The sequence below is a fragment of the Natator depressus genome, chromosome 23 (assembly GCF_965152275.1).
Source record: "Natator depressus isolate rNatDep1 chromosome 23, rNatDep2.hap1, whole genome shotgun sequence".
Lineage (NCBI taxonomy): Eukaryota > Metazoa > Chordata > Testudines > Cheloniidae > Natator > Natator depressus.
Window position 1 is genome coordinate 800,708 of NC_134256.1, and position 25,113 is coordinate 825,820.

The following is a 25,113-nucleotide window of genomic DNA, read 5'->3' on the forward strand; positions in this document are numbered from 1 at the left end:
CCAGCAGAGCTGGTACAGGAAAGGCAGTTCCACCCCCCAGAAATCCCTGCACCCACGGAAGAGACACACCAAGATACCCTATGGAGCCAGGGGGCTATTCACAAGCCACGGACACAGGCCCCAGGTGCTTCACAAAGTCAAGTTTTCAGTCTAGTACCTGTGGGCACATGCAAGCTCCCGTGCCCCATGATGGGCAGCCCCCAAGGGATGTAGCCGGGACACACGGGGGTGTGTGTTTGTCTGGCAGACGGGCCCATTGGACAGGCACTTCCTTTGGGACCCGCTTTGCTTGGGTTTACATGTGGGCAGTGAGGAGCACCCAGGGCGGACAATGGTACCTGGCTAAGGGAAGGTACTCTCCTGTGAGGATGTGACTGAACCGCATGCTTGGCACCAGGCCTAGAGTCCCGATCCCAGCCCCGACACTGGACTGCAGCCAAACCAGCGCACCTGATGAAGTCGTCGGGCAGCAGGTCTGCACTGACACCCAGGGAGTCCAGCACCTCATTTCGGATCTGCAGCAGCAGCTCCGAGTCTTCGGCACAGCTCTCCGGCAATGGGTCCCTCCCTTTATCCGTCCGGAATTTCAGCAGCACTGGAGGGGGGGGGGGGGGAAGAAGAGGGGAGGTCACAATCCCAATCCCTGGGGGCGTGCTAGTTACCCTCTCCGATATCCAACGAGATTCCTCACTGGGCTTCTGCCTGGGGAGACCTTTACTGCGCCGGGGGCCAAGAAAAGTGCTAATGGGAGAATCCAGAGAACACGGCTCCACTTGCAGGAAAATTCCCTGCTACAGACCCTGTGCGCGCCCGAGGGCATTGGCACAGCCGCCCCGTGCCTGGGTCAGAGATGCACATGCACACGGTTCATGCCAGGTGGAGGTAGCCTGGACCAGTGGACAGAGCACTGGCCTGGGGTTCAGGAGGGCTAGGATCTATTCCCAGCACACCTTCCTCATCAGACCTGTTTGGAAGGCAAGAGAGGATTGTCTGCCTGTGTCATGCTGGGCACACGGTGCCCTGATCTCAGCTGGCACGGAGCACTGCCAATGTACCGACGGCAAAGAATAACTCAGGGGAGACATGGCGAGAGGCCAGGCCTAGTGACCCAAGCACATCGCTGGACGCCCCGTCTGTAGAACAGGGATATGCTCGCTCTCAGGCCGGTGCCGGGGTCCCCCAGGCTACGCAGTGCTTTGGGGAGGCAGCGCTGCCAGCTGGGCGGGCTCTGATTGAGCTGGGCAAAGCTGCGGCTCCAGCACCGCCCTGGAACAAAACCCTTCAGCAGCCGAGCTCCCCGCCCAACCCCCTCCTAGCACAGCGGTGCCGGAGCGGCACGATCACTGCCACCGCCAGGTCTGAAGGCTGGTTCTCTCCCCACCCAGACCCTGGCCTGGCTTGTTGCGGTTCCAGCCACCCCACAGGCCAAAGCCCTTAGGTCTGCTCGTTTCTTTTGAGCTGCTGGCTCATCGGGCGATAGAGACGAAGGGTCAGTCTAGGCCCTGCCATCCATCTTCCCGGAGCCAGGGGAGCGACTCCCAGCCCAGCACAGATCACGTCGGCAGATCCAGGAAGGGCAGAGAACACAGGCAGCAGCTGGGCCTGGTGTTTATCTGGGCTGCCTGCCTGCCATCCATGCCGTCTGCCCGGGCGCTAACGAGGGGGCAGGCTGGCACCGGGCGGCTACCTCCCCTGCCACATCTGACAGGGTCCTGGGGGCTGCTGGGAAAGCAGCCAAGAGGCCCAGCGTGTCTGCAATGACTTACGGTAAAGCAAACAGGAGCAGCGATTTTAACTCATCTTTTGGGAGCGTCAGCACTTTGCAGCCCGCTACAGGCCAGCAGAGAAGGAAACCCCGACAGCGAGCCAGCGCCCGGCCACCACCAACCCCTCACGAGGAGCCAGCGTCCCAGCACAACCGGGAACAGGGACCCCAGCCACCAACCCCTCACGAGGAGCCAGCACCCCGGCAGAGCCAGGAACAGGGACCTCGGCCACCACTAACCCTCACTGGGAGCCAGTGCCCTGGCAGAGGCGGGAACAGCTCCTGCGACTGCTGAATACCTAGGCCAATTCAGAGGCACCAACGTGTACCAGGCAGTGTGATGGGACTGGAGCTGAGGGATCCAGGAGTCTATTCTCATTCTGCCACTGACCTGCTAGCTAACCTTGGTCACTGCCCCTCTCAGTGCCTCAATCCCTCCCCTGTGTCTCCCTTGTGGGTTCAGATCAAGCTCTCTGGGGCAGGGACTTTCACTCACACTCTGTCTGTGCAGGCCCCGGCCCCATGGAGCCCCGCTCTCCGTCCGGGCCCCGGGCGCTGCCAGAACAAAGGAATACGAAGACGGCGTTCATGTCAAAGGGGGGCTTTGAATCCATTCCTGTCCTACCCCTGCCTGCGAGCCCCAGGGACGATTTGCCAATTGACAGCCACGTTCTCCTGTTGTTTAAGGTGTTTTGCCTCCCATGGCCGGGGAAAGCCCCGCACGGCTGGGGACTGAACACGGGCGAGCAGCGCCAGTCAGACGCCGAGTGCTGCCCGACAGCCAGCGGGAAAACAGTCTCCAGCGACGGGCGGGTCAAGTCCCCTCCCAGACGCAGGGGCAGCCAGAGCCGATCGCCCAGCATCGGGCAGGCAGGCAGCGCTGGCTCTCCGGCCACAGCAGCCGCCAATGCAGCTCTGGAGGGAACAGGCCAGCGTGGGGGACAGCACAAGGCTTGGAGCCCTGCAACGCCAACACCTCCTCCCCCAGAGCCTGACTCAGCAGGAGGAATCCTAGCCAGGCAGCTGGGAGGGGATGGGAGGCCTGGATACCTCTGAGGCAGCCAGGAGCGGCAGGCGTGTCCGATGCCTGCAGTGAGCCCCAACGAGCGTTAGCCCTGTCTTTACCCTCTGGACCCCCTGCTGTGCGGGGAGGCGGGCGCTGCCAGGCGTGGGCAGGAGCTCACAGCCCCGCCTCTGGGGCAGAAGTGGTGTAGGCTATTAATCTGGGAGCCAGCGCTGGCTCACGTCACTGGAAAACCCCGCCTGGGGCTGTGGCTTCACCGAGATTGCAGCCCGTGTGGGCACCGGCGCCTGAGCGCGGCGCGCTGGAGGGAGAGGGCAGCGGGCAAACCACACGCTGGGGCCGGGCCGGTCCCTCCTAGCTGGCAGGGCGCTTCCGCTCTGGGGAGCGCGGCTGTTTCCACACTCGCCCAAGTATTTTTAGCTCACTGCTGTTATGGTAAACTTGCATTAACCTCAAAGCCAACAAATCAAAGCCAGCTCCTGCCACAGGAAGTGCCGCGTGCTTGCTCGGCTGAGCGGGGCCTGGCGCTCCCTCGGCAGACTCTGGCGCTGACAGCACGCTGGCCAGGCCTGCGCTGGGCAGAGACGAGCAGACCCCACTCCCAGCTGAGTGCAGATGCCTGAGCAAGCCAAGAGCAGGACAGGAGCCGCTCTCTGGGGGAACAGCCGTCTCCCCAGGAAGAGAGCACAGCATTCAGAGAGCCAGGCACAGTGCGTGGCTCACGCCAGCCCAGCCAACACTGGGGTGCATGTGTGGGAGGATAAAGCCTCAGAGCCTACCCCAACTACGCACCCCGTGGGAACTGGGCCTGTGGCCTCCTCCCGGCAAGGATGGGGAAGCTGAGTCACAGAGTGGGGAAGCAGCCTGCTCCCCAACCCCACCCCTCCTTGGGAGGGTGCGAGCACAAGGCCTCCCAGGCATCCCTTACCCTGGAGCAGGAAGTAGTCCGGGGCGGTGCGCTTCAGGGCTGCCTTCGCCTTCTCGCTGCTCCAGTCGACTGCCAGCGCCTCCTTCAGCTGGCAGAAAACCACCCGCTGCAATGGGAAAGCCAGCGTGAGAGGGGCTGGGGGGGGGGGGGGGGGAGAGTCCTGCCTACGGAGAGCGGAACGAGCAGGGAACGAACACTGGGCTCAGTGACCAGACTGCAGGCCGGCCCAGCGACGCCAGCCCTGGGCTCAGTGACCGGGCCGCAGGCCGGCCCGCAAGACTAGCCACGGGCCCAGTGACGCCAGCCCTCGACTCAGTGTGAGGTGGCCAGGGACCGACACAAGATCAGGCTGTGGAGGCAGAAGTGAGCTAGCCACCCAGCGGACGGAGCCGAGTGCCTGGTCCAAAGCCTGCTGTAGGGGCAAGAGATGGGGAAGAGTTATGAAGGGGTTAAGTGGGTAAAGTCTGCAGGGGCTTCTGCCGATCACCATCACTCCCTGATTCCCAAACTCTGCACGCTCGTCCGGGATTCACCTGGGGCGGGGTATTCTAAGAGCCCCGCTCAGGGGCACTCTCTTGCCCTGGTTCCAGAGAGCAGGAACACAGCCGGACGGGAATCTGGCTAGAGACTTCTCGGGGTCTCAGAAATTCAAACATTTAACTCCTGCCAGCTGCAGAGCGCAATCTGCCCCAGCCAGAACAGCTTGCCGGTCTCATGCACGCGCACCTGCGATGCAGACAGCAGCCCCGCAAGGGAAGCGGTCCAGAGGAGCGCCGGGGGCTACACGCAGCGCTGAGCACAGCAGGAACCACCACCGCTACCCACAGCTGGATTGAATACATGGCCTAGCCTGGAGGAGGGATGCTGTCAAGGAATTAGCTCTGACCCTGGGAACGCCATGAGTCACTTGCAGGGGAGCCTCCTGGGCAGTCTCTCCCTGCGGCTCTCAATCCTCAGCACAATGCTGCAATGTACCACCCCCGCCCAGTAGCCCACAGAGCCCAGGGACTGGGACAAGTAGAGTTGGGACAAGGGGGAGGTTTCAATCTGAGACTTGGGAGTAGAGTGTTAACAACAGTCTGTGCTCAGAGCGCTTTGCAGAGGGCTCTCCCGCTAGAATCACTGGACAAACTCCCTGTCCTCAGGGTTTGGCCAGTGCTAAGAGCTCTGGAAAATCCCACCCACTGCGCTCAGCTCCCGGATGCAGAGTATAAATGGGGAGCAGAGAACCAGGGCTCAGGCCACTAGTGTCCCAGAAAGCATCTGCCTCAGGCGGTCGGATTAATTGTCAGGAGAACAGCTCCTGCGTCCCACCCAGAACATCTGGCTGAGTTAGGGAGGATCTTCCAGGCAGAAGCCCAGTCTTGGTGTATGGGCTGAAAGGGCCACCACGCCCACAGGACACTGGTTCCAACACTTGATTCCCCCCCCATCTCTGCTTTTGCCTAACTGCAGGAGAACACACGTACAAGCTGCCTTGAGCCTCCCTGTGCAGCACGTCTGGTTACACAAAGGAAACGTGATGCCAAGAAGCTCCCGTTTCTCTGGCACCCCAGCGGCAGAGCACAGCACTGCAGATTGCCACCCTCCCAGGCCCTGGCTGCATTCAGACTTGCAGCAGGGGAAAGAAACGGGCGGTGGAGTGACTGCGAGGTGACCCCATCTCTGCTCCACCGGAGGGCACATGACCCCCAAAGCAACCCCAGCCAGGTCACAAGAAACGCTGAGGACAGACGAGCCACCAAACGAGAGCGGAGGCCTTGCCTCGACAAGCAGTGCTAAACACCGCTCGCTGCGTTCTGTCACTTGGGGAAGCTGCCCCCGCAGTAACCCACCAGGCTGCTGCCAGCGCACCACGGCGCCGCGGGCTCGGGAATTTGCAGCGAAGCCACGAGAGAAGGCACAGGAAGCACTGTGTTTGCCCCCAGGCCTTTAGATCCATATTCCCCGGAGGGGACTTGTCCCAGGCATCGGCATGCTGGAAACTCTCTATAGGAATCTGCTGCATACTAAACCTGAGCTGACATGGATCGGAATCCCAGCCCCGATCGGGGGAGGAGGACAGCTGGCTAGCAGCGGCATCCGGGGAATACTCCCATATCTTCCGATCTGGCCCAGCTTGGGGCGAAGTGCACTAAACGCCCCCTGATTGACAAGCCGAGAGAAAGGACACAAAAGGCCATTAAGCTGCTCGCATTCTCCTCATAGCCAGATAAAGCCGGGGGATTTCCACTTCCAGCTGCGAGACCCTAACAATGGCCAGGCCCGAGGCTTTTAAACGTGAAAGCCTCTGCCCTCTCCCGTCTCCCTTCACCCCCCAGCCACCCTCCCGCTTACACAGGGGCTTAGGAATCAGCTGACAGAGGCAACGCGGCAGCTTCTGGCCCTGGCGTTTGGGGGGGGGGGGGGGGAGCGGAGGGCTTGGCTACACACCCAAGGTGTACCGGTCTAGTTACAGCAGGGCACAGCAATACCAGGATAATGCTGCCTTCCACCTGCACAGCTGTTCCCAGACAGGAAGGGGAACGACCTATCACAGTACAGCGGTGTCCATGCTAGGGGCTGTTCCCGTAGCAAGTATATTGGTAAAAACCCCTCCCCACCCGAAGCGGGGGGGAGTAGATGGAGCCTAACTCATCCAACAAGCTAGTCACAGAAGGCTGGGTCCAGAAGCTGAATTTTTGACAGAACCAGCTTAGGGACCCCTGCCATTCAACGTGCACAGCCGCTGACCTGAGCCAAGGCCAGGGAGACTCATTTATTGCATACCGAGGCTGGATCCTCAATAGCCCAGCCTGACAGAGCGAACACCAACACACAGCTGGGAAATTCCACAGCAAGTTTCTGGCTCGGAGCCATTCAAGGAGATTCTCATGGGGATGAAAACTCTGCAGCCACCAGGGTAACATGGCACCTTACACTTCCTTCACTCACTCAAAACCTCCCAAGATCATCTGTACTGACATTACCCATGGCTTCCACCCTTGGCTCTGGCCAACTGGGGCTACCTTACGTTACCATGGGATAACTCTTAGGGCTCCATTCAGAAACCCCCAGAGGATCTAGGCTCTGGTTATAAAGAAAGGACCAGAGTTCTGAATGACCACAGAGACCTCAGGACAAAGAAATGTTCCTGCAAACAACAGGTCCATCATCCAAACCCCATTACAGACAACGCGCTGTCAAGCTGGGATAGGTAACCTGCCATCACAGCCCCTCATTTCAAAGGGAGAGGAAGACACTTATGTTCTCATGACATTGAGCTCACACAGTTAAATGAGGCAGGGGTGCAGACCCAGGCCACATGGCTCACCAGCAACAGACAGAAGCAAAGCCAGGAACTCCATAATGCCTTCCCAACGCAGCAATCATCCCACCCATGGCTCACCATGCACACCCTGAAGCTGCTGTCTTAACAACTGCATCCTGTGTACCACAAGCCACCAGACAGACCCAGCGCCTCTGCTGCGGGGGGGGGGGGGGGGGGGGAATCTACCTAGACGTAGACTTGACGTTTCCCCGTAACATGGGTGCTCTTTGGTGGCTGACAGGGGCACTGTCACGCACCTTTTTCACCATGGTTGTCTCTGTTGAATCGAGCTTGACTTTTTTGGTGTCGGGCCCATCTTCCACTCCCTGGCTGGCTTTGGTGACCTTGGTCTTCTCTCTGCAGAGAGACAGGGAGAGATTTACTACCGCAGTCCCTGGCTGAGGGAGGCCAGAACTGGAACCCATCATTTTTCACGTTCTCATGAGAAAGACGGCAGGCCCAGCACCTCCGAGTCCTGGACACAGTACACTAGGTCTCAGCTTTAACACAGGCCGAGCCTGTCGGCAGGGGGCTTCCGCACACAGCTGTGTGCTGAGGGGAAGAAAGGCTGCTATGGGGCAAAACCCATCCGCCCTGAAGCGGATGATCTGTGCAAGAGAATCCCACTGGCTCACAGAAGAGCCTCCATGCCTGAACTGTCTCTCAAAACATCATGGCCACAATTACACCCATTTACAGCGCATCTCCCCCCACCTCCCAGCACACAGACCGCCCCCTTTGGTAACTTAGCTTCCCCTGCCTGTTAGGCCTTCACAGTGACTTCCCAAAAATGGAACGATGGCCAACAAGGGTAAGAGCCCAGCACGCGGAGCTGCCAGCTGCACGCCGCGGCCTGTGGTTTCCTGGGCTGCTCCGTTCTGCACATACCAGGTGCTGCCTGGGGCTTTGCCAACAGGCTTGTGCTAGCACCGCAGGTCTCAGTGCACCCCCCGAGCGTGGGGGTGTTCGGGGGATGGCCGCTCTCCTCCCGCAAAGCCAGACTTACTCCACGAACTCGTGCGCCCCCAGGTTGGCGAACATGTAGCCATAGTAGCCAAAGATGTCCCCGGTGAAGAACTTGATGCCACTTTTGTGGCAGATCTGATCGACCCTCACCAGGACGCAGCGGGAGCAGCAGGTCAGGCACCTGGGAGGAGGCAGAAGCACCAGTCACTCCCCCCCGGCCCCGACACGGACAGGAGCAGCAGAACCTGCACATTTACAAACCTCCGCCCCCCGCCCCCCTTCTGAGACCAGGGTTAGATAAACAGGCCCTGTTCCCTAGGAGGGAGTGAACCCCCGCCCCTCCTGGGCAATGGCAGGGGTCTTGGGCAGGGCAGCCCTCCACTCACAGCGAGACAAAGAACAGTGCTTTACATGCAGCTACTATCAATTATCCCTCCTGGCAGCAGGGCACTACGTTGTGACGGCTGCTAATTCCAACAGGCTCCTCTCCAGGGAGGATAAGGAGTTGAGAGGTGGCAGAGCCCAGCTTGCTCCAGGCAACAAAGCCAAACACAGACACTTTTCATTTAATTTAAACACAGGGCGTGTCCACACAGGGCAATGGACCAGCATGGCTACTCCAGAGTCACTCCCTGCGTGGAGACACATCCCAGAGTAGCTAGCGTCCGGCGTGTGCCATAATAGCCACTCCGGTCAAGTCTCCTGGATAAGTAAGGCCTTATTCCCTCCTGCCCATCTTCCAGCTTTGCAGACTAGAGACAGGCCAGAACAGAAGCAGATGCTATTTACAAACAGATATTCAGCTTGCCAAACCAGACGCATAGTGACAACCCTTCAGCAAAGCACCCACAGACCAACCCAGTCATTCTGTAGAAGCCAGGTGACACAGATTTAAAGGGACACTCCCCATTAGCTTATGCCCAAAAGTTAGGTCGGGCAGGAATGGATTTTACTGTTTTGGGGTGGTTTTTTGGAAGGAAATAATATAAAATCAGGAAAATCGACTAAAGCAGCCCCAGTCATGATCCTTAACTGTGTGATGGTAACAGGTTTGCATTTTCAGGATTTTTTTTCCCTGAAAATTTTCCTGCAGTGCTGGAAACTCAATGGCCCCACAAGATGCCAGCCCAGGGGAGCCAGAAAATGAAGTAAACCCATCCAAAACAGAGCATATACAAACAGGAAACAAATGGTATAAAGATCCTCCCCCATCCATGCCAACTCACAGCCGTGGCTACACACAAAGGTGCATCAGGTTAATTAAAGATAATGGTTTAAACCAGTTTAGTTAAACGGGTGTGAATCCCTGCAGGGTTGTGCTTAAATCGGTTTAAACCTGGTCTGTTGGTTTAGCTTCTGCCTGGAAACATACAGGTGTAAGCTAAACTGACATAACCAGCTTTAGAGCGAGTGAAAAGCATCTACACAGGGATTCATAGTAGTTTAACTGCATCTGTTTTTATACCAACTTCAATTAACCACCCAAGGACACCTCTGCCCAATGCCCCCTCCCCACACGCACCCCACCTTCCACTTACAGCATCAAACTGAGTAAAGAAATCTTCGGCTTTGTTTTCGATATTCTCCGGGTCAGCTTTTACGTCTACCATGGGGTTGAGGTTCTGAGCCCGTTCCAAAGAGGCTTCGGCTCTGTTGCGGCCCAGCGAGCCCACGGGAATCAGGAACTGAGCTCTCGTGTCCTCCTGCGATACCTGGGGCAGGGGGAAACAAACCCAACCCATCTCTGAACGGTTGGCAAGTGGCAGGACCCCGAGAGGCAGTATCACCACGGGCCATTTACACAAGTGGGAACACAGGAGACACGGGCCTGCAAGGGGCCAGCTTCCCCACTGGCAGGGCACAGTTCTTGTCAGGCAGGAACTAAAACACTCATCCAAAGCCACTAGGGAGAAGAGTGACAGTTATGAGGCATGAAGGAAGGGGCTGGTTTGGGGGTTAAATGGTACAAATCCAGCCAGCCTGAGCGGGAGCTGCCGAACAGCAAGAGCTGGGGGTGTCGCATCCTACCAGTCAGAGCCCCCAGTGACACCAGGGAACCCCGGCTGTGCTCAGAGCGGCTCAGACCCACTGCCATGCCCTCCAAGACAGCCCCCTCGGGCACATGCAGCAGGTACAAGGGGAAGCTTCCCCGATGCAGCTGCTCCCCCTCCACTCACCTTCCTCTTGCGCTCTGTGCCTTAGCCAGCGAGCGGCTCTAAAGCCAAGAGCTCCACCTGGTGCCCGATGTGAAGTCACAGCCGCACTGCACGGCCCAGCACCGCGGCCTAGCGCCTGCACCAGGAATTGCAAGCAAAGCAAGGCACAGCAACGGAGGACGCCGGCTGCTACTCAGACCAGACATGCCGGGGCAGAGAGAACTCAGCCTTGGCCTCGCCGAACTCACAGACTGTGTTCTCCGCCTGCCCTGCAGGCACGTCTCGGTGCCGACTTCACCGCTGCGGGCGAGTGCTCCCTTAGCCACCAGGCCATGCTGCCCGTTTGTGTTCTCGACACACCATGCGGGGCGCCCTGGTCTCTGTTTGCCAGCCTGTCGTAGAGGGCAGGTGGCAGCACGGCAGCCACCTCCGTGAACCTGGGGTGCTTAAAGACTGGCACATCTTCTAAAGTGGGCAGCTCTAGGTGAGAACAACGGGGCCTGTCCCCTCAGCGAGCTCATGCCTGTGATGAAGTGGGACTGTTCTTAATGTTTCCTCTGAATATTGTGGGGGTGCCTCAGTTTCCCCTAGGCAGTTCTTAAGTATCTAGGGGGTGGGGTAAGGGTGTATGATCCTTGCAGAGCCCTAGAGAGCAGGTGTGTGCAGGGATCTGGACACAGAGAATGGCCGACACCCTGTTTCCTGGCAACTGATGGCCTGGGTCCTTACCCCCTGCAAGGTGAGAGCTAAAGGGTTGGAGAACAAAGGAATCCGGTGACCTCCTGGCCCCCGGAAAGGGACAAAGCCCAGAGGAGGAGGGGCTGGAGGAAGTTTCAGTTTGGGGCTGGCTGGGGAAATGGAGTGAAGTATAGACGTGGTTGTCTGGCTCGTTGCCCCCCAAAATGGTCCTGTTCTCTGCACCTACATGGTCTCTGTGTTAGACCATGTTCCTGTTGTCTAATAAACCTCTGTTTTACTGGCTGGCTGAGAGTCCCGTCTGACTGCGGAGTTGGGGGGCAGGACGCTCTGGCTTCCCCAGGACCCCGCCTGAGCAGACTCGCTGTGGGAAGCGCACGGAGGGGCAGAGGATACTGAATGCTCCGAGGTCAGACTCAGGAAGGTGGAAGCTGTGTGAGCTTTGTGTCCTGCAGACAGGCTGCTCACAGAAAGGAGACTTCCCCAGAGTCCTGCCTGGCTTCGTAGGGAGCAGTTCCAGAGCATCACCCAGGGACTCCGTGACAACTGGTGGCCGAGGCGGGATCTACTGCACCTCGTGGATGGCACTTCCTGCAGTAAGTGACTGGAGACCAGTAAAACGAAGGGGGATTGATGGGGACCTGGCGTGCTAAAGATTCAGGAGAGACCGTTTCAGGGGGCGGTTAACCCCTGGGAGTGTGTGACCAGAGAGAAGGACTTTTGCAGTAACAGGGTCCCCTGGGGATTGATTGCAGCGAGCGGTCCCAGGGGCGGAGGCATCTGCAGCTTGACCCTGGCAAAAAGGTGGTGACCTCGAGAAGGGCTGGCACACGAGGGGTTCTCCCTGGAAACCGTGGGGAGTTGAGAGCACACAGGCCTGTGAGTCCACAACAACTTGGGAAGAGCAGAGTGATGGCCTGTCACCATCTCCTTAAGAAGGACATTGTAACCCTGTGCAGAAAGGAAGGGTTGAGCATTGGAAAGTTCACCAAAGCGCAGTTCATCGTGCAGCTGGAGGAGGATGACCGCTCTAAGGAACAGATTCCTGACCCCCAAATGGGGCTATGGCAGGATCTGGGAGCAGCTGGAGTGGGAGCCAGGCATCCCCAAGACTCCTGTCCCCGACCAGACGAGGGTCTTCATGATCGGGTTTCCCATCGGGGGATCGGAGACGGACAGGATTGGAGCTGAGTCTGAGAGAGCAAGAGGACTGTGAGAGACAGCGAGAGCCCGAGAAAGAGCTGCAGAAGCAGCAGCAGCATGAACTGGCGGTGGGGGAGCAGAGAGGCCTAGGGGACCCCCCAGGGGTGAGTGGGGATAGACCCCGGGGGGCCAGTTCTGCAGGGAACCTCGAGACTAAATTGCTGCCCCTGGTTAAGAAGGGGGGGATGTGGATGCCCACCTCACTGCCTTTGAGCAGGCTGGAGATTTGAACCAGGGGGACCCTGCGGAAAAGCCCCGGTGTCTAGCTCCCTTGCTGGGTCCCGAGGCCATAGACTCCGTCAGCCAGAGGGGTGGGGAGGTGAACACGCTCCCCCTCCTGACCCCAACCTATATGTCTGTGTGGAGTTTCCTGGGGTCAGGCCCCTCGGACCTCCAGTGGGAGCGGAAGGTGATGGTCAATGGGGAGACATTCCTGGGGTGGCGAGATCCTGGGACGGCGAGATCCTGGGACAGAGAGAACTGTTGTCAGGCCCTGGGTGGTGCAGCCTCAGATGCTGAGGGACTGGGTGAGGGTCCCAGGGATGAAGCCCCTCGCCCTGCCTATGGCCCAGATCCCTGTGCAGACCCAGGAGGGGTGGGGCTGGCTGGCCATTGGGGTTCTCCAGGATACCAGCTGCGAGACCCTGTTGTGGGGCGACTGTCTCTTTGGGGCAGGATCCAGGCCCTGCTCCTGTAACTGCCAAGGGTTTGAATTTGAATCCAGGGAACCAATCGGCGGAGAGGGAAACGGTCAGTGAAAATGCAGATGACCTGGGTGGCAGCGGGGAGGAGCTGCTAGGCTCAGGCTACCTGCCTGCCTGTAACCAGACCCCTGGGGCTGGGTGAGACAGAGAGATGCTCCCTGCCCCCTTGCACACCGGAGAGAGGGCTCAGGGGGCTCACACTGGCTCTGATGCAGTGAGGAAAGCAGCGAGCTCGCTGCCTACCCCCACTGGGACAGCAAGGCCACTGAGCTGAGCACAGTGAGAGCTGAGACCCCAGCTGAGGGGGGCGGGGGGGAGACACAGGCAGGGCAGGGGATCTGTTGGGAGTGGCTAAGTGCCTGGGAAGGAAAGTTTGGATGAGCCTAGGCAGCCTTGTGAGCTGATGGCTGTGTCTAGTCAGCAGGGTGGGAAGGCCAGGAGAGTGGAAGATGAGTGTCCCTGGACCTTACCTGTTACCTGGGTGGAGAAGTGTGACAGGGAAGGAAACGTGCCTGTGTCTGTCAGAGGTATTGACTTGCCTATGGAGGGAGCTACCCTGGTCTCCAAGCACTTGTCTGTGACCAGCCTTGTGTGCTGGGACAAGGGGAACGAGATCCCAAGCTGTGTGTCTGGGAAAGGAGAAAGTGTGTCCGGCTCTTCTTTGTCTGTGGAGCAGACAGAAGGGGCCTTTCAGCCTGTGATGGTTGAGGGTCGTGCAGTTGTCTCAGAGTTGGCTCTGGATTCAGCTAAAGCCCAGGAAGGGAAGGGTCCTAAGTTTGTGTCTGCTCGGGAGAATGGCCCTGTAACTAGGTTGCATCCAGTTAGTGTCTATGTAAAATCCCAGAGACCAGACAATTCTGGTGCTTGTATTTTGCCTGTTGCTAGTGTGTGGTTGGGAAAGGGTGTCGCAACTCTGTCTGATCAGGGTGAGATCCTAGCCAGGGCACAAGGAGAGCATGAAGGTGATGTGATTGTGTTACCTACTGAGGGTGTGGAAACCTGTAGCAAGAAGGAAAAGATTCCTGCACTTGTGTGTGGCAAAGGGAAGGAGAATGCTTCTAGCCTTTTATCTAGGAAGTCTGTCAGTTTGCCTGAAAGGGGATTGTGTAGGAATCCGCCGGATGGGCCAGAGGTGATTCTGGATGTAAGGGAGACCCAGAAAGAGTCTGTTGTTGCTCAGGAAAGTGTTCCTCTAGAGCAAGCCCTAGGGAAAGAGGTTAAGAACAGAATTTCTGTGAGGGGTGAATTGTTGCATAGAAAAGCCCTAGGGAAAGGAATCCTCATGGAGTCTTTGCAAGCAGTTTACTGCAACTGAAAGGTGTGAAAGTGATTTAATCCAGAAAAAAGAAAAGGAGTACTTGTGGCACCGTAGAGACTAACCAATTTAACCAATTTATTTGAGCATGAGCTTTCGCACGAAAGCTCATGCTCAAATAAATTGGTTAGTCTCTACGGTGCCACAAGTACTCCTTTTCTTTTTGCGAATACAGACTAACACGGCTGTTACTCTGAAACCTGTCATTAATCAAGAAAGTTTCAGTTCCTAACAGCCAGAAATTTTCTGTTGTGAATGGATCCACTGACTTTCCTGTTGAAAGACCCAGTGTGGATAGCTTTGAGAAGGTCTCAGATGGAGTGAAAGCTGTTAAGAAAGTTAAACAGTCCTATAACCAAGTGGCTGTGTTTGGCCAGCTTGTTGGGGAGAAGACCCAATCCCAGTTTGACCCCCTGGGGTTTTGGGGTGGCCAAAGGGCACGGGCCGCATAAACCTTCCCACATGCGGCCTGCAAGTGCTATCGACCATCCCCCCGACCTAAGGGAGGGCGTGAAACTGGAAGGGCCTGGTGTAACTCCGACCAAGGAATGGGAGAGATGCTGGGGCATCCCTGGGAATGTTGGCGGCTTCGAACTTCCCCAGGTCACCGGCTAAAGTGACCCCACTCAGTTCGATCTCGAAGGGGGGAGAGATGTGACGAAGTGGGACTGTTCTTAATGTTTCCTCTGAATAGTGTGGGGGTGCCTCAGTTTCCCCTAGGCAATTCTTAAGTCTCTAGGTGGTGGGGTAAGGGTGTATGATCCTTGCAGAGCCCTAGAGAGCAGGTGTGTGCAGGGGTCTGGACACAGACAATGGCCAACACCCTGTTTCCTGGCAACTGATGGCCTGGGCCCTTCCCCCCTACAAGGTGAGAGCTAAAGGGTTGGAGAACAAAGGATCAGGTGACTTCCTGGCCTGGGAAAGCCCAGAGGAGGAGGGGCTGGTGATAGTTTCAGTTTGGGGCTGGCTGGGACATGGAGTGAAGGGTAGACGTGGTTGTCTGGCTCACTGCCCCCCAAAATGCACCCAGCTGAGGGGTCCCGTTCTCTTCACCTGCAAGCTCTGTGTTAGACCATGTTCCTGTCGTCTAATAAACCTTCTGTTTTACTGGCTGGCTGAGAGTCCCGTCTGACTGCGAAGTTGGGGTGCAGGACCCTCTGGCTTCCCCAGGAGCCCGCCTGGGCGGACTCGCTGTGGGAAGTGCATGGAGGGGCAGAGGATGCTGAATGCTCCGAGGTCAGACCCAGGAAGGGGGAAGCTGTGAGAGCTGTGTGTCCTGAAGTCAGGCTGCTCACAGAAAGGAGACTCCCCAGAGTCCTGCCTCGCTTCATGGGGAGCAGTTCCAGAGCATCGCCCGGGGACTCCGTGACACAGCCCCAGAAGGAAAGTCAGCTCCTCAGGGTGCTGCACACCGGGGGTGAGGGGCAAGGAATGGAAATACTCAACTGAGGCACTTACTTACCATGACCCACCTTCCATCCCAGCTAAAGCAGAAGTGGCAAGCCCCTAGACTATCAGCACTTCCAGAACTGCCCTGTTCCATACCTTACACACCTCAGAGCACTGATAAGGACTACAGGGACCAGGTCAGAGAGAGCCACCTGGCAAAGGCTATGCCCCCAAGTGGTAACAAACCTGGGAGGATGCCAGCATGATGCAGCGACAAGGAAGCATGGCCCCAGCTGGGCAAGCAGCAGGGTTTCCAAGGGACAGTTTGAGAGGGAGGGCCAGGGAATCGGGTGCTGGACAGGGAGACCTTGGTTCAATTCCCAGGCCCGCCACGCACTTCCTGTGTGACCTTGGGGAGGTCACTTATCTCTGCCCCGTGGCTCCCCAAACAGAGATCCAGGCGCATACAGGGGTGGGTGGGGATAGAATCCCTGTGTGTTTGAGAGGCACTAAGAGACTCCATGATGGGGGTCAGAGAAGCACCCAGACCGGAACTTCTTGTCCCAACCTGCAACGAGCCTGCCGTAAGGACCCCTGAGAACCAAGCCCTCCCCCTCCGCTTGCTCCAGCATGGCCGTGCCTCGGGGGCGGGGCAGTCTGCAGGGACCTGTGTGCTCAGAAATCCCAGAGGAAACAAGCCAAGAGCTCCTACCTGCTGATGGTCGAGCATGGTCAGGCCTTTGACGCCTGCCAAGATGAGGGTTCTTCGCCACTTCTGCTCCCAGGCCCTTCATGCCAACCAGCAGCACCCGGGACGCTCGCAGCCTGCAACAAGATGTATGGGCAGTGTTAACGATGGACGGCACCAGCTGAGACTCGGCGGGCGAGGAGAACAGCTCTGCGTTCCCAGCCACAGGATGGCAAGGAGAGAAGCACCCACGGATAACCAGCATCTCACAGGGCCAACGACGCGAGGAAAGGCAGCGGGCGCTGCCCCAATCGACAGGGGCGTCCTCCAGGCAAGGGAGGCCCAACCGAGGATCTGCGAGCCACCCCCAACCCTGCTACGTGAAGTGGGCTCTGGGGTCACAGGGCCAGGCCACGGAGCGGGGACGCAGCGAAGGGGGCAGAGGAGTTGCTGCCCAGGCCGTGGCACAGCCAGGGTTAGGAAGGCCCTGAACGGCAGGAGAGCCTTGAGAGGCGAACGCCGTGGGAAGGGAGGTTGTTCCCAAGGCTGAACAAAACGTGACGGTTCGTTCCAACGTTGACAACAGACCATTGACGAACACAGCTTGGAAACGTTCCCATGCAGCACAAAAACCTGCCTTCCCTTTCTTCCTTCAGTGGTTTACGTTTAACACAGCGCTGCCCCCCTCCCTCCTCGCCCCCGCTTCCTGCAGCGCCCCCCACCCCACTGCTCCCCATTCCCCCCGCCCGCTCCCCATCCCCCCAACTCCCATCGTACTGACCCTTCCCCATCCCCCTCCCTCCTCGCCCCCGCTTCCTGCAGCACCCCCCACCCCACTGCTCCCCATCCCCCCCGCCCGCTCCCCATCCCCCCAACTCCATCGTACTGACCCTTCCCCATCCCCCTCCCTCCTCGCCCCCGCTTCCTGCAGCGCCCCCCACCCCACTGCTCCCCATCCCCCCGCCCGCTCCCCATCCCCCCAACTCCATCGTACTGACCCTTCCCCAACCCCCTCCCTCCTCGCCCCTGCTTCCTGCAGCGCCCCCCACCCCACTGCTGCCCATTCCCCCCGCCCGCTCCCCATCCCCCCAACTCCATCGTACTGACCCTTCCCCAACCCCCTCCCTCCTCGCCCCTGCTTCCTGCAGCGCCCCCACCCCACAGCTCCCCATTCCCCCGCCCGCTCCCCATCCCCCAACTCCATCGTACTGACCCTTCCCCAACCCCCTCCCTCCTCGCCCCTGCTTCCTGCAGCGCCCCCCACCCCACTGCTCCCCATTCCCCCCGCCCGCTCCCCATCCCCCCAACTCCATCGTACTGACCCTTCCCCACCCCTCTCTCCCCGCTCTCTGCAGCGCCCCCACCCCACTGCTCCCCATCCCCCCAACTCCATCGTACTGACCCTTCCCCATCCCCCTCCCTCCTCGCCCCCGCCCCCTGCAGCGCCCCCCACCCCACTGCTCCCCATCCCCCCAACTCCATTGTACTGACCCTTCCCCATCCCCCTCTCTCCTCGCCCCGCTCTCTGCAGCGCCCCCCACCCCACTGCTCCCCATTCCCCCCGCCCGCTCCCCATCCCCCCAACTCCATCGTACTGACCCTTCCCCAACCCCCTCCCTCCCCACCCCTGCAGCGACCCCACCCCACTGCTCCCCATCCCCCCAACTCCATCGTACTGACCCTTCCCCACCCCCTCCCTCCCCGCCCCCGTCCCCTGCAGCGCCCCCACCCCACCTGCTCCCCATCCCCCCAACTCCATAGTACTGACCCTTCCCCAACCCCCTCCCTCCTCGCTCCCGCTTCCTGCAGCGCCCCCCACCCCACTGCTCCCCATTCCCCCCGCCCGCTCCCCATCCCCCCAACTCCATCGTACTGACCCTTCCCCACCCCCTCCCTCCCCGCCCCCCGCTTCCTGCAGCGCCCCCACCCCACTGCTCCCCATCCCCCCAACTCCATCATACTGACCCTTCCCCATCCCCCTCCCTCCTCGCCCCCGCCCCCTGCAGCGCCCCCCACCCCACTGCTCCCCATCCCCCCAACTCCATCGTACTGACCCTTCCCCACCCCCTCCCTCCCCGCCCCCGCTTCCTGCAGCGCCCCCACCCCACTGCTCCCCATCCCCCCAACTCCATCATACTGACCCTTCCCCATCCCCCTCCCTCCTCGCCCCCGCCGCGCCCCCCACCCCACTGCTCCCCATTCCCCCCGCCCGCTCCCCATCCCCCCAACTCCATCGTACTGACCCTTCCCCAACCCCCTCCCTCCTCGCCCCTGCTTCCTGCAGCGCCCCGCACCCCACTGCTCCCCATTCCCCCCGCCCGCTCCCCATCCCCCCAACTCCATCGTACTGACCCTTCCCCATCCCCCTCCCTCCTCGCCCCCGCTTCCTGCAGCGCCCCCATCCCACTGCTCCCCATCCCCCCAACTCCATCGTACTGACCCTTCCCCACCCCCTCTCTCCCCGCTCTCTGCAGCGCCCCCACCCCACTGCTCCCCATCCCCCCAACTCCATCGTACTGACCCTTCCCCAACCCCCTCCCTCCCCGCCCACTGCAGCGCCCCCCACCCCACTGCTCCCCATCCCCCCAACTCCATTGTACTGACCCTTCCCCATCCCCCTCTCTCCTCGCCCCCGCTCTCTGCAGCGCCCCCCACCCCACTGCTCCCCATTCCCCCCGCCCGCTCCCCATCCCCCCAACTCCATCGTACTGACCCTTCCCCAACCCCCTCCCTACCCCCTGCAGCGCCCCCACCCCACTGCTCCCCATCCCCCCAACTCCATCGTACTGACCCCTTCCCCACCCCCTCCCTCCCCGCCCCCGTCCCCTGCAGCGCCCCCCACCCCACTGCTCCCCATCCCCCCAACTCCATAGTACTGACCCTTCCCCAACCCCCTCCCTCCTCGCTCCCGCTTCCTGCAGCGCCCCCCACCCCACTGCTCCCCATTCCCCCGCCCGCTCCCCATCCCCCCAACTCCATCGTACTGACCCTTCCCCACCCCCTCCCTCCCCGCCCCCCGCTTCCTGCAGCGCCCCCACCCCACTGCTCCCCATCCCCCCACTCCATCATACTGACCCTTCCCCATCCCCCTCCCTCCTCGCCCCCGCCCCCCTGCAGCGCCCCCACCCCACTGCTCCCCATCCCCCCAACTCCATCGTACTGACCCTTCCCACCCCCTCCCTCCCCGCCCCCGCTTCCTGCAGCGCCCCCACCCCACTGCTCCCCATCCCCCCAACTCCATCATACTGACCCTTCCCCATCCCCCTCCCTCCTCGCCCCCGCCCCCTGCAGCGCCCCCCACCCCACTGCTCCCCATCCCCCCAACTCCATCGTACTGACCCTTCCCCACCCCCTCCCTCCCCACCCCCGCCCCCTGCAGCGCCCCCACCCCACTGCTCCCCATTCCCCCCGCCCGCTCCCCAACCCCCCAACTCCATCGTACTGACCCTTCCCCATCCCCCTCTCTCCTCGCCCCCGTCCCCTGTAGCGCCCCCCACCCCACTGCTCCCCATTCCCCCCGCCTGCTCCCCATCCCCCCACACTCCATCGTACTGACCCTTCCCCATCCCCCTCTCTCCTCACCCCCGCTTCCTGCAGCGCCCCCACCCCACTGCTCCCCATCCCCCCGCCCGCTCCCCATCCCCCCAACTCCATCGTACTGACCCTTCCCCAACCCCCTCCCTCCTCGCCCCCGCTTCCTGCAGCGCCCCCACCCCACTGCTCCCCATCCCCCCAACTCCATCGTACTGACCCTTCCCCAACCCCCTCCCCCTCGCTCCCGTCCCCTGCAGCGCCCCCCACCCCACTGCTCCCCATCCCCCCAACTCCATCGTACTGAACCTTCCCCATCCCCCTCCCTCCTCGCCCCCGCCCCCTGCAGCGCCCCCCACCCCACTGCTCCCCATCCCCCCAACTCCATCGTACTGACCCTTCCCCATCCCCCTCCCTCCCCGCCCCCGCTTCCTGCAGCGCCCCCACCCCACTGCTCCCCATTCCCCCCGCCCGCTCCCCATCCCCCCAACTCCATCGTACTGACCCTTCCCCACCCCCTCTCTCCCCGCCCCCGCTTCCTGCAGCGCCCCCCACCCCACTGCTCCCCATCCCCCCAACTCCATCGTACTGACCCTTCCCCAACCCCCTCCCTCCCCGCCCACTGCAGCGCCCCCCACCCCACTGCTCCCCATCCCCCCAACTCCATTGTACTGACCCTTCCCCATCCCCCTCTCTCCTCGCCCCCGCTCTCTGCAGCGCCCCCCACCCCACTGCTCCCCATTCCCCCCGCCCGCTCCCCATCCCCCCAACTCCATCGTACTGACCCTTCCCCAACCCCCTCCCTACCCCCTGCAGGCGCCCCCACCCCCACTGCTCCCCATCCCCCCAACTCCATCGTACTGACCCTTCCCCAGCCCCTCCCTCCCCCGCCCCCGTCCCCTGCAGCGCCCCCCACCCCACTGCTCCCCATCCCCCCAACTCCATAGTACTGACCCTTCCCCCAACCCCCTCCCTCCTCGCTCCCGCTTCCTGCAGCGCCCCCCACCCCACTGCTCCCCATTCCCCCCAACTCCATCGTACTGACCCTTCCCCACCCCCTCCCTCCCCCGCCCCCGCTTCCTGCAGCGGCCCCCACCCCACTGCTCCCCATCCCCCCAACTCCATCATACTGACCCTTCCCCATCCCCCTCCCTCCTCGCCCCCGCCCCCTGCAGCGCCCCCCACCCCACTGCTCCCCATCCCCCCAACTCCATCGTACTGACCCTTCCCCACCCCCTCCCTCCCCCGCCCCCGCTTCCTGCAGCGCCCCCACCCACTGCTCCCCATCCCCCCAACTCCATCATACTGACCCTTCCCCATCCCCCTCCCTCCTCGCCCCCGCCCCCTGCAGCGCCCCCCACCCCACTGCTCCCCATCCCCCAACTCCATCGTACTGACCCTTCCCCACCCCCTCCCTCCCCACCCCCGCCCCCTGCAGCGCCCCCACCCCACTGCTCCCCATTCCCCCCGCCCGCTCCCCATCCCCCCAACTCCATCGTACTGACCCTTCCCCACCCCCTCTCTCCCTCGCCCCCGCTTCCTGCAGCGCCCCCCACCCCACTGCTCCCCATCCCCCCAACTCCATCGTACTGACCCCTTCCCCAACCCCCTCCCTCCCCGCCCACTGCAGCGCCCCCACCCCACTGCTCCCCATCCCCCCAACTCCATGTACTGACCCTTCCCCATCCCCCTCTCTCCTCGCCCCCGCTCTCTGCAGCGCCCCCCACCCCCACTGCTCCCCATTCCCCCCGCCCGCTCCCCATCCCCCCAACTCCATCGTACTGACCCTTTCCCATCCCCCTCCCCTCCCCACCCCCTGCAGCGACCCCACCCCACTGCTCCCCATCCCCCCAACTCCATCGTACTGACCCCTTCCCGCCCCCTGCAGCGCCCCCCACCCCACTGCTCCCCATCCCCCAACTCCATAGTACTGACCCTTCCCCACCCCCTCCCTCCCTACCCCCTGCAGCGCCCCACCCCACTGCTCCCCATCCCCCCAACTCCATCGTACTGACCCTTCCCCAGCCCCTCCCTCCCCGCCCCCGTCCCTGCAGCAGCGCCCCCCACCCCACTGCTCCCCATCCCCCCAACTCCATAGTACTGACCCTTCCCCAACCCCTCCCTCCTCGCTCCCGCTTCCTGCAGCGCCCCCCACCCCACTGCTCCCCATTCCCCCAACTCCATCGTACTGACCCTTCCCCACCCCCTCCCTCCCCGCCCCCGCTTCCTGCAGCGCCCCCACCCCACTGCTCCCCATCCCCCCAACTCCATCATACTGACCCTTCCCCATCCCCCTCCCTCCTCGCCCCCGCCCCCTGCAGCGCCCCCCACCCCACTGCTCCCATCCCCCCAACTCCATCGTACTGACCCTTCCCCACCCCTCCCTCCCCGCCCCCCGCTTCCTGCAGCGCCCCCACCCCACTGCTCCCCATCCCCCCAACTCCATCATACTGACCCTTCCCCATCCCCCTCCCTCCTCGCCCCCGCCCCCTGCAGCGCCCCCCACCCCACTGCTCCCCATCCCCCCAACTCCATCGTACTGACCCTTCCCCACCCCCTCCCTCCCCACCCCCGCCCCCTGCAGCGCCCCCACCCCACTGCTCCCCATTCCCCCCGCCCGCTCCCCATCCCCCCAACTCCATCGTACTGACCCTTCCCCACCCCCTCTCTCCTCGCCCCCGCTTCCTGCAGCGCCCCCCACCCCACTGCTCCCCATCCCCCCAACTCCATCGTACTGACCCTTCCCCAACCCCCCTCCCTCCCCGCCCACTGCAGCGCCCCCCACCCCACTGCTCCCCATCCCCCAACTCCATTGTACTGACCCTTCCCCATCCCCCTCTCTCCTCGCCCCCGCTCTCTGCAGCGCCCCCCACCCCACTGCTCCCCATTCCCCCCGCCCGCTCCCCATCCCCCCAACTCCATCGTACTGACCCTTTCCCATCCCCCTCCCTCCCCACCCCCTGCAGCGACCCCACCCCACTGCTCCCCATCCCCCCAACTCCATCGTACTGACCCTTCCCGCCCCCTGCAGCGCCCCCACCCCACTGCTCCCCATCCCCCCAACTCCATAGTACTGACCCTTCCCCACCCCCTCCCTCCCTACCCCCTGCAGCGCCCCCACCCCACTGCTCCCCATCCCCCCAACTCCATCGTACTGACCCTTCCCCAACCCCTCCCTCCCCCGCCCCCTGCAGCGCCCCCCACCCCACTGCTCCCCATCCCCCCAACTCCATAGTACTGACCCTTCCCCACCCCTCCCTCCTCGCCCCGCCCCCTGCAGCGCCCCCACCCCACTGCTCCCCATCCCCCAACTCCATAGTACTGACCCTTCCCCACCCCTCCCTCCTCGCCCCCGCCCCCTGCAGCGCCCCCCACCCCACTGCTCCCCATCCCCCCAACTCCATCATACTGACCCTTCCCCATCCCCCTCCCTCCTCGCCCCCGCCCCCTGCAGCGCCCCCCACCCCACTGCTCCCCTCCCCATCACTCTGACCCCTCCCCCCATCCCCGCCCCGGCCCTACCGGCGCTGCGCCTCCAGCCCCCACAGCCGGATCTGCCGGTCGTACTGCGCCGCCTCCTCCTCGCTGATGCCGCCCGAGCCGCCGCCGCCGCCCTCCTGCTCCACCATCCCGCCGCCGCCGCGCGCCCGGCCACGTGACTCCGGCGCCCGCCCCCCGCCACGTGAGAGGGGCCGCGCGCCCCGCCCCGCCCCGCCCCGCCCGGACTGAGCGCACGGGGCGGCCCCCCGGCCCCGACCCCGCCCCCGCACTGAGCGCAGAGGGCAGCCCCTCCCCCTGGCTCTGACCACGCCCCCCGGACTGAGCGCACGGGGCAGCCCCTCCCCTGGCTCTGACCCCGCCCCCCGGACTGAGCGCACGGGGCAGCCCCTCCCCTGGCTCTGACCCCGCCCCCGGACTGAGCGCACGGGGCAGCCCCGCCCCCTAGGCCCTGACCCCGCCCCCCGGACCCAGCGCACGGGGCAGCCCCTCCCCCGGCCCTGACCCCGCCCCCGGACCCCGCGCACGGGGCAGCCCCGCCCCCAGTCCTGACCCCGCCCCCCGCGCACGGGGCGGCCCCGCCGCCCAGCCGTGACCCCGCCCCCCGGACCCCGCGCACGGGACAGCCCCTCCCCCGGCCCTGACCCCGCCCCCCGGACTGAGCGCACGGGGCAGCCCCGCCCCCTAGGCCCTGACCCCGCCCCCCGGACCCGCGCACGGGGCAGCCCCGCCCCCCAGCCCTGACCCCGCCCCCCGCGCACAGGGCGGCCCCGCCCCCAGCCCTGACCCCGCCCCCCGGACCCCGCGCACGGGGCAGCCCCTCCCCCGGCCCTGACCCCGCCCCCCCGGACCCAGCGCACGGGGCAGCCCGCCCCCCAGCCCTGACCCCGCCCCCCGGACCCAGCGCACGGGGCAGCCCCGCCCCCTAGGCCCTGACCCCGCCCCCCGGAGTGAGCGCACAGGGCAGCCCCCCTGCTCTGACCCCCGGGACTATGCCCCCCGCTACCCCCATAGGAGAGCCCCTTAAGTCACCCCTGCCCCCCGCGTGAGCACGTCGCATGCCCGATGCCCGGGCAGCCCTTCCCCGGGAGACGAGCTCCCCCGCAGGTGGAGCGGCCCCCCCTTCCTGTCCGGACCCGGGGCAGGGGAGGCTGGTGTCCCTAGCACACGTATTTCGGGGCACCCAGTGCGTCAGGCTGGAGTCAGTCCCGAGGGTCACCCCGGGCAGGGTCCAGGGACCTCCGGGGACCCGCCGTCTGACATAGCGCCCGTGGTTGCCCATCCTCTGCTGAACAATACCCTGCCCCAGGCTCCTGCTTGGCCTCCGGGCCTGCCTGCTGGCAGCGCCGCCCGGCGGGAGGGGGACCGGGGCGAGCTCAGGAGGCCGGGGGGGGGGGCAGAGGAGGGAGCTCAGCAGGGGGGCCCAGGTGCATGGGGGGGCAGAGGAGGGAGCTCAGCAGGGGGGCCCAGGTGCATGGGGGGTCAGTGACCCACAGATGGGGGGGTGCAGAGGAGGGAGCTCAGCAGGGGGGCACCAGGTGCATGGGGGGGCGGTGACCCAGAGATGGGGGGGGTTCAGGGGGGAGTACCAGGTACCGTGGGGGTGGGGCTGAACAAGTCGCACCCCACCCCCGCGGGAGTCAGTTCCCCCTCGCAGCCGCTCCCTTTACCCGGCTCCCCGTTCGGGCATCTCCGGCGCCGCCCGCTCGGGCTCGGCCGCTTCCGCCGGCCGCTCGGCTCCCCTTCGGCAGCCTCCGGCTCCTTCCGCCGGCCGCTCGGCTCCCCTTCGGCAGCCTCCGGCCGCTTCCGCCGGTCGCGCGGGGCGCTGGCTCGGCGCGGCTGCGTGCCCGGCGGGCGCCATTTTGTGGGCCTGGCCGCGGAGCGCGGGGCCGCGCCGAGTGAGCCCCCCCGTACAGTGACTGTGCCCCGTGTGCCCCCCT

The 25,113-nt window shown here is 63.1% G+C and overlaps 1 protein-coding gene across 1 annotated transcript in view; it reads right to left on the reverse strand.

The window, feature by feature from the left end:
* Positions 1-23,335, reverse strand: part of SAE1 (SUMO1 activating enzyme subunit 1) — a 26,378-nt gene extending 3,043 nt beyond the window's left edge. The window contains 8 exon segments of the mRNA XM_074937003.1: positions 451-595; positions 3,718-3,823; positions 7,285-7,384; positions 8,034-8,174; positions 9,530-9,705; positions 16,169-16,216; positions 16,218-16,281; positions 23,198-23,335. Coding sequence (XP_074793104.1) covers positions 451-595; positions 3,718-3,823; positions 7,285-7,384; positions 8,034-8,174; positions 9,530-9,705; positions 16,169-16,216; positions 16,218-16,281; positions 23,198-23,304 — 887 coding nt within the window. The 5' untranslated portion in view covers positions 23,305-23,335.
* Positions 23,336-25,113: the final 1,778 nt, after the last annotated feature.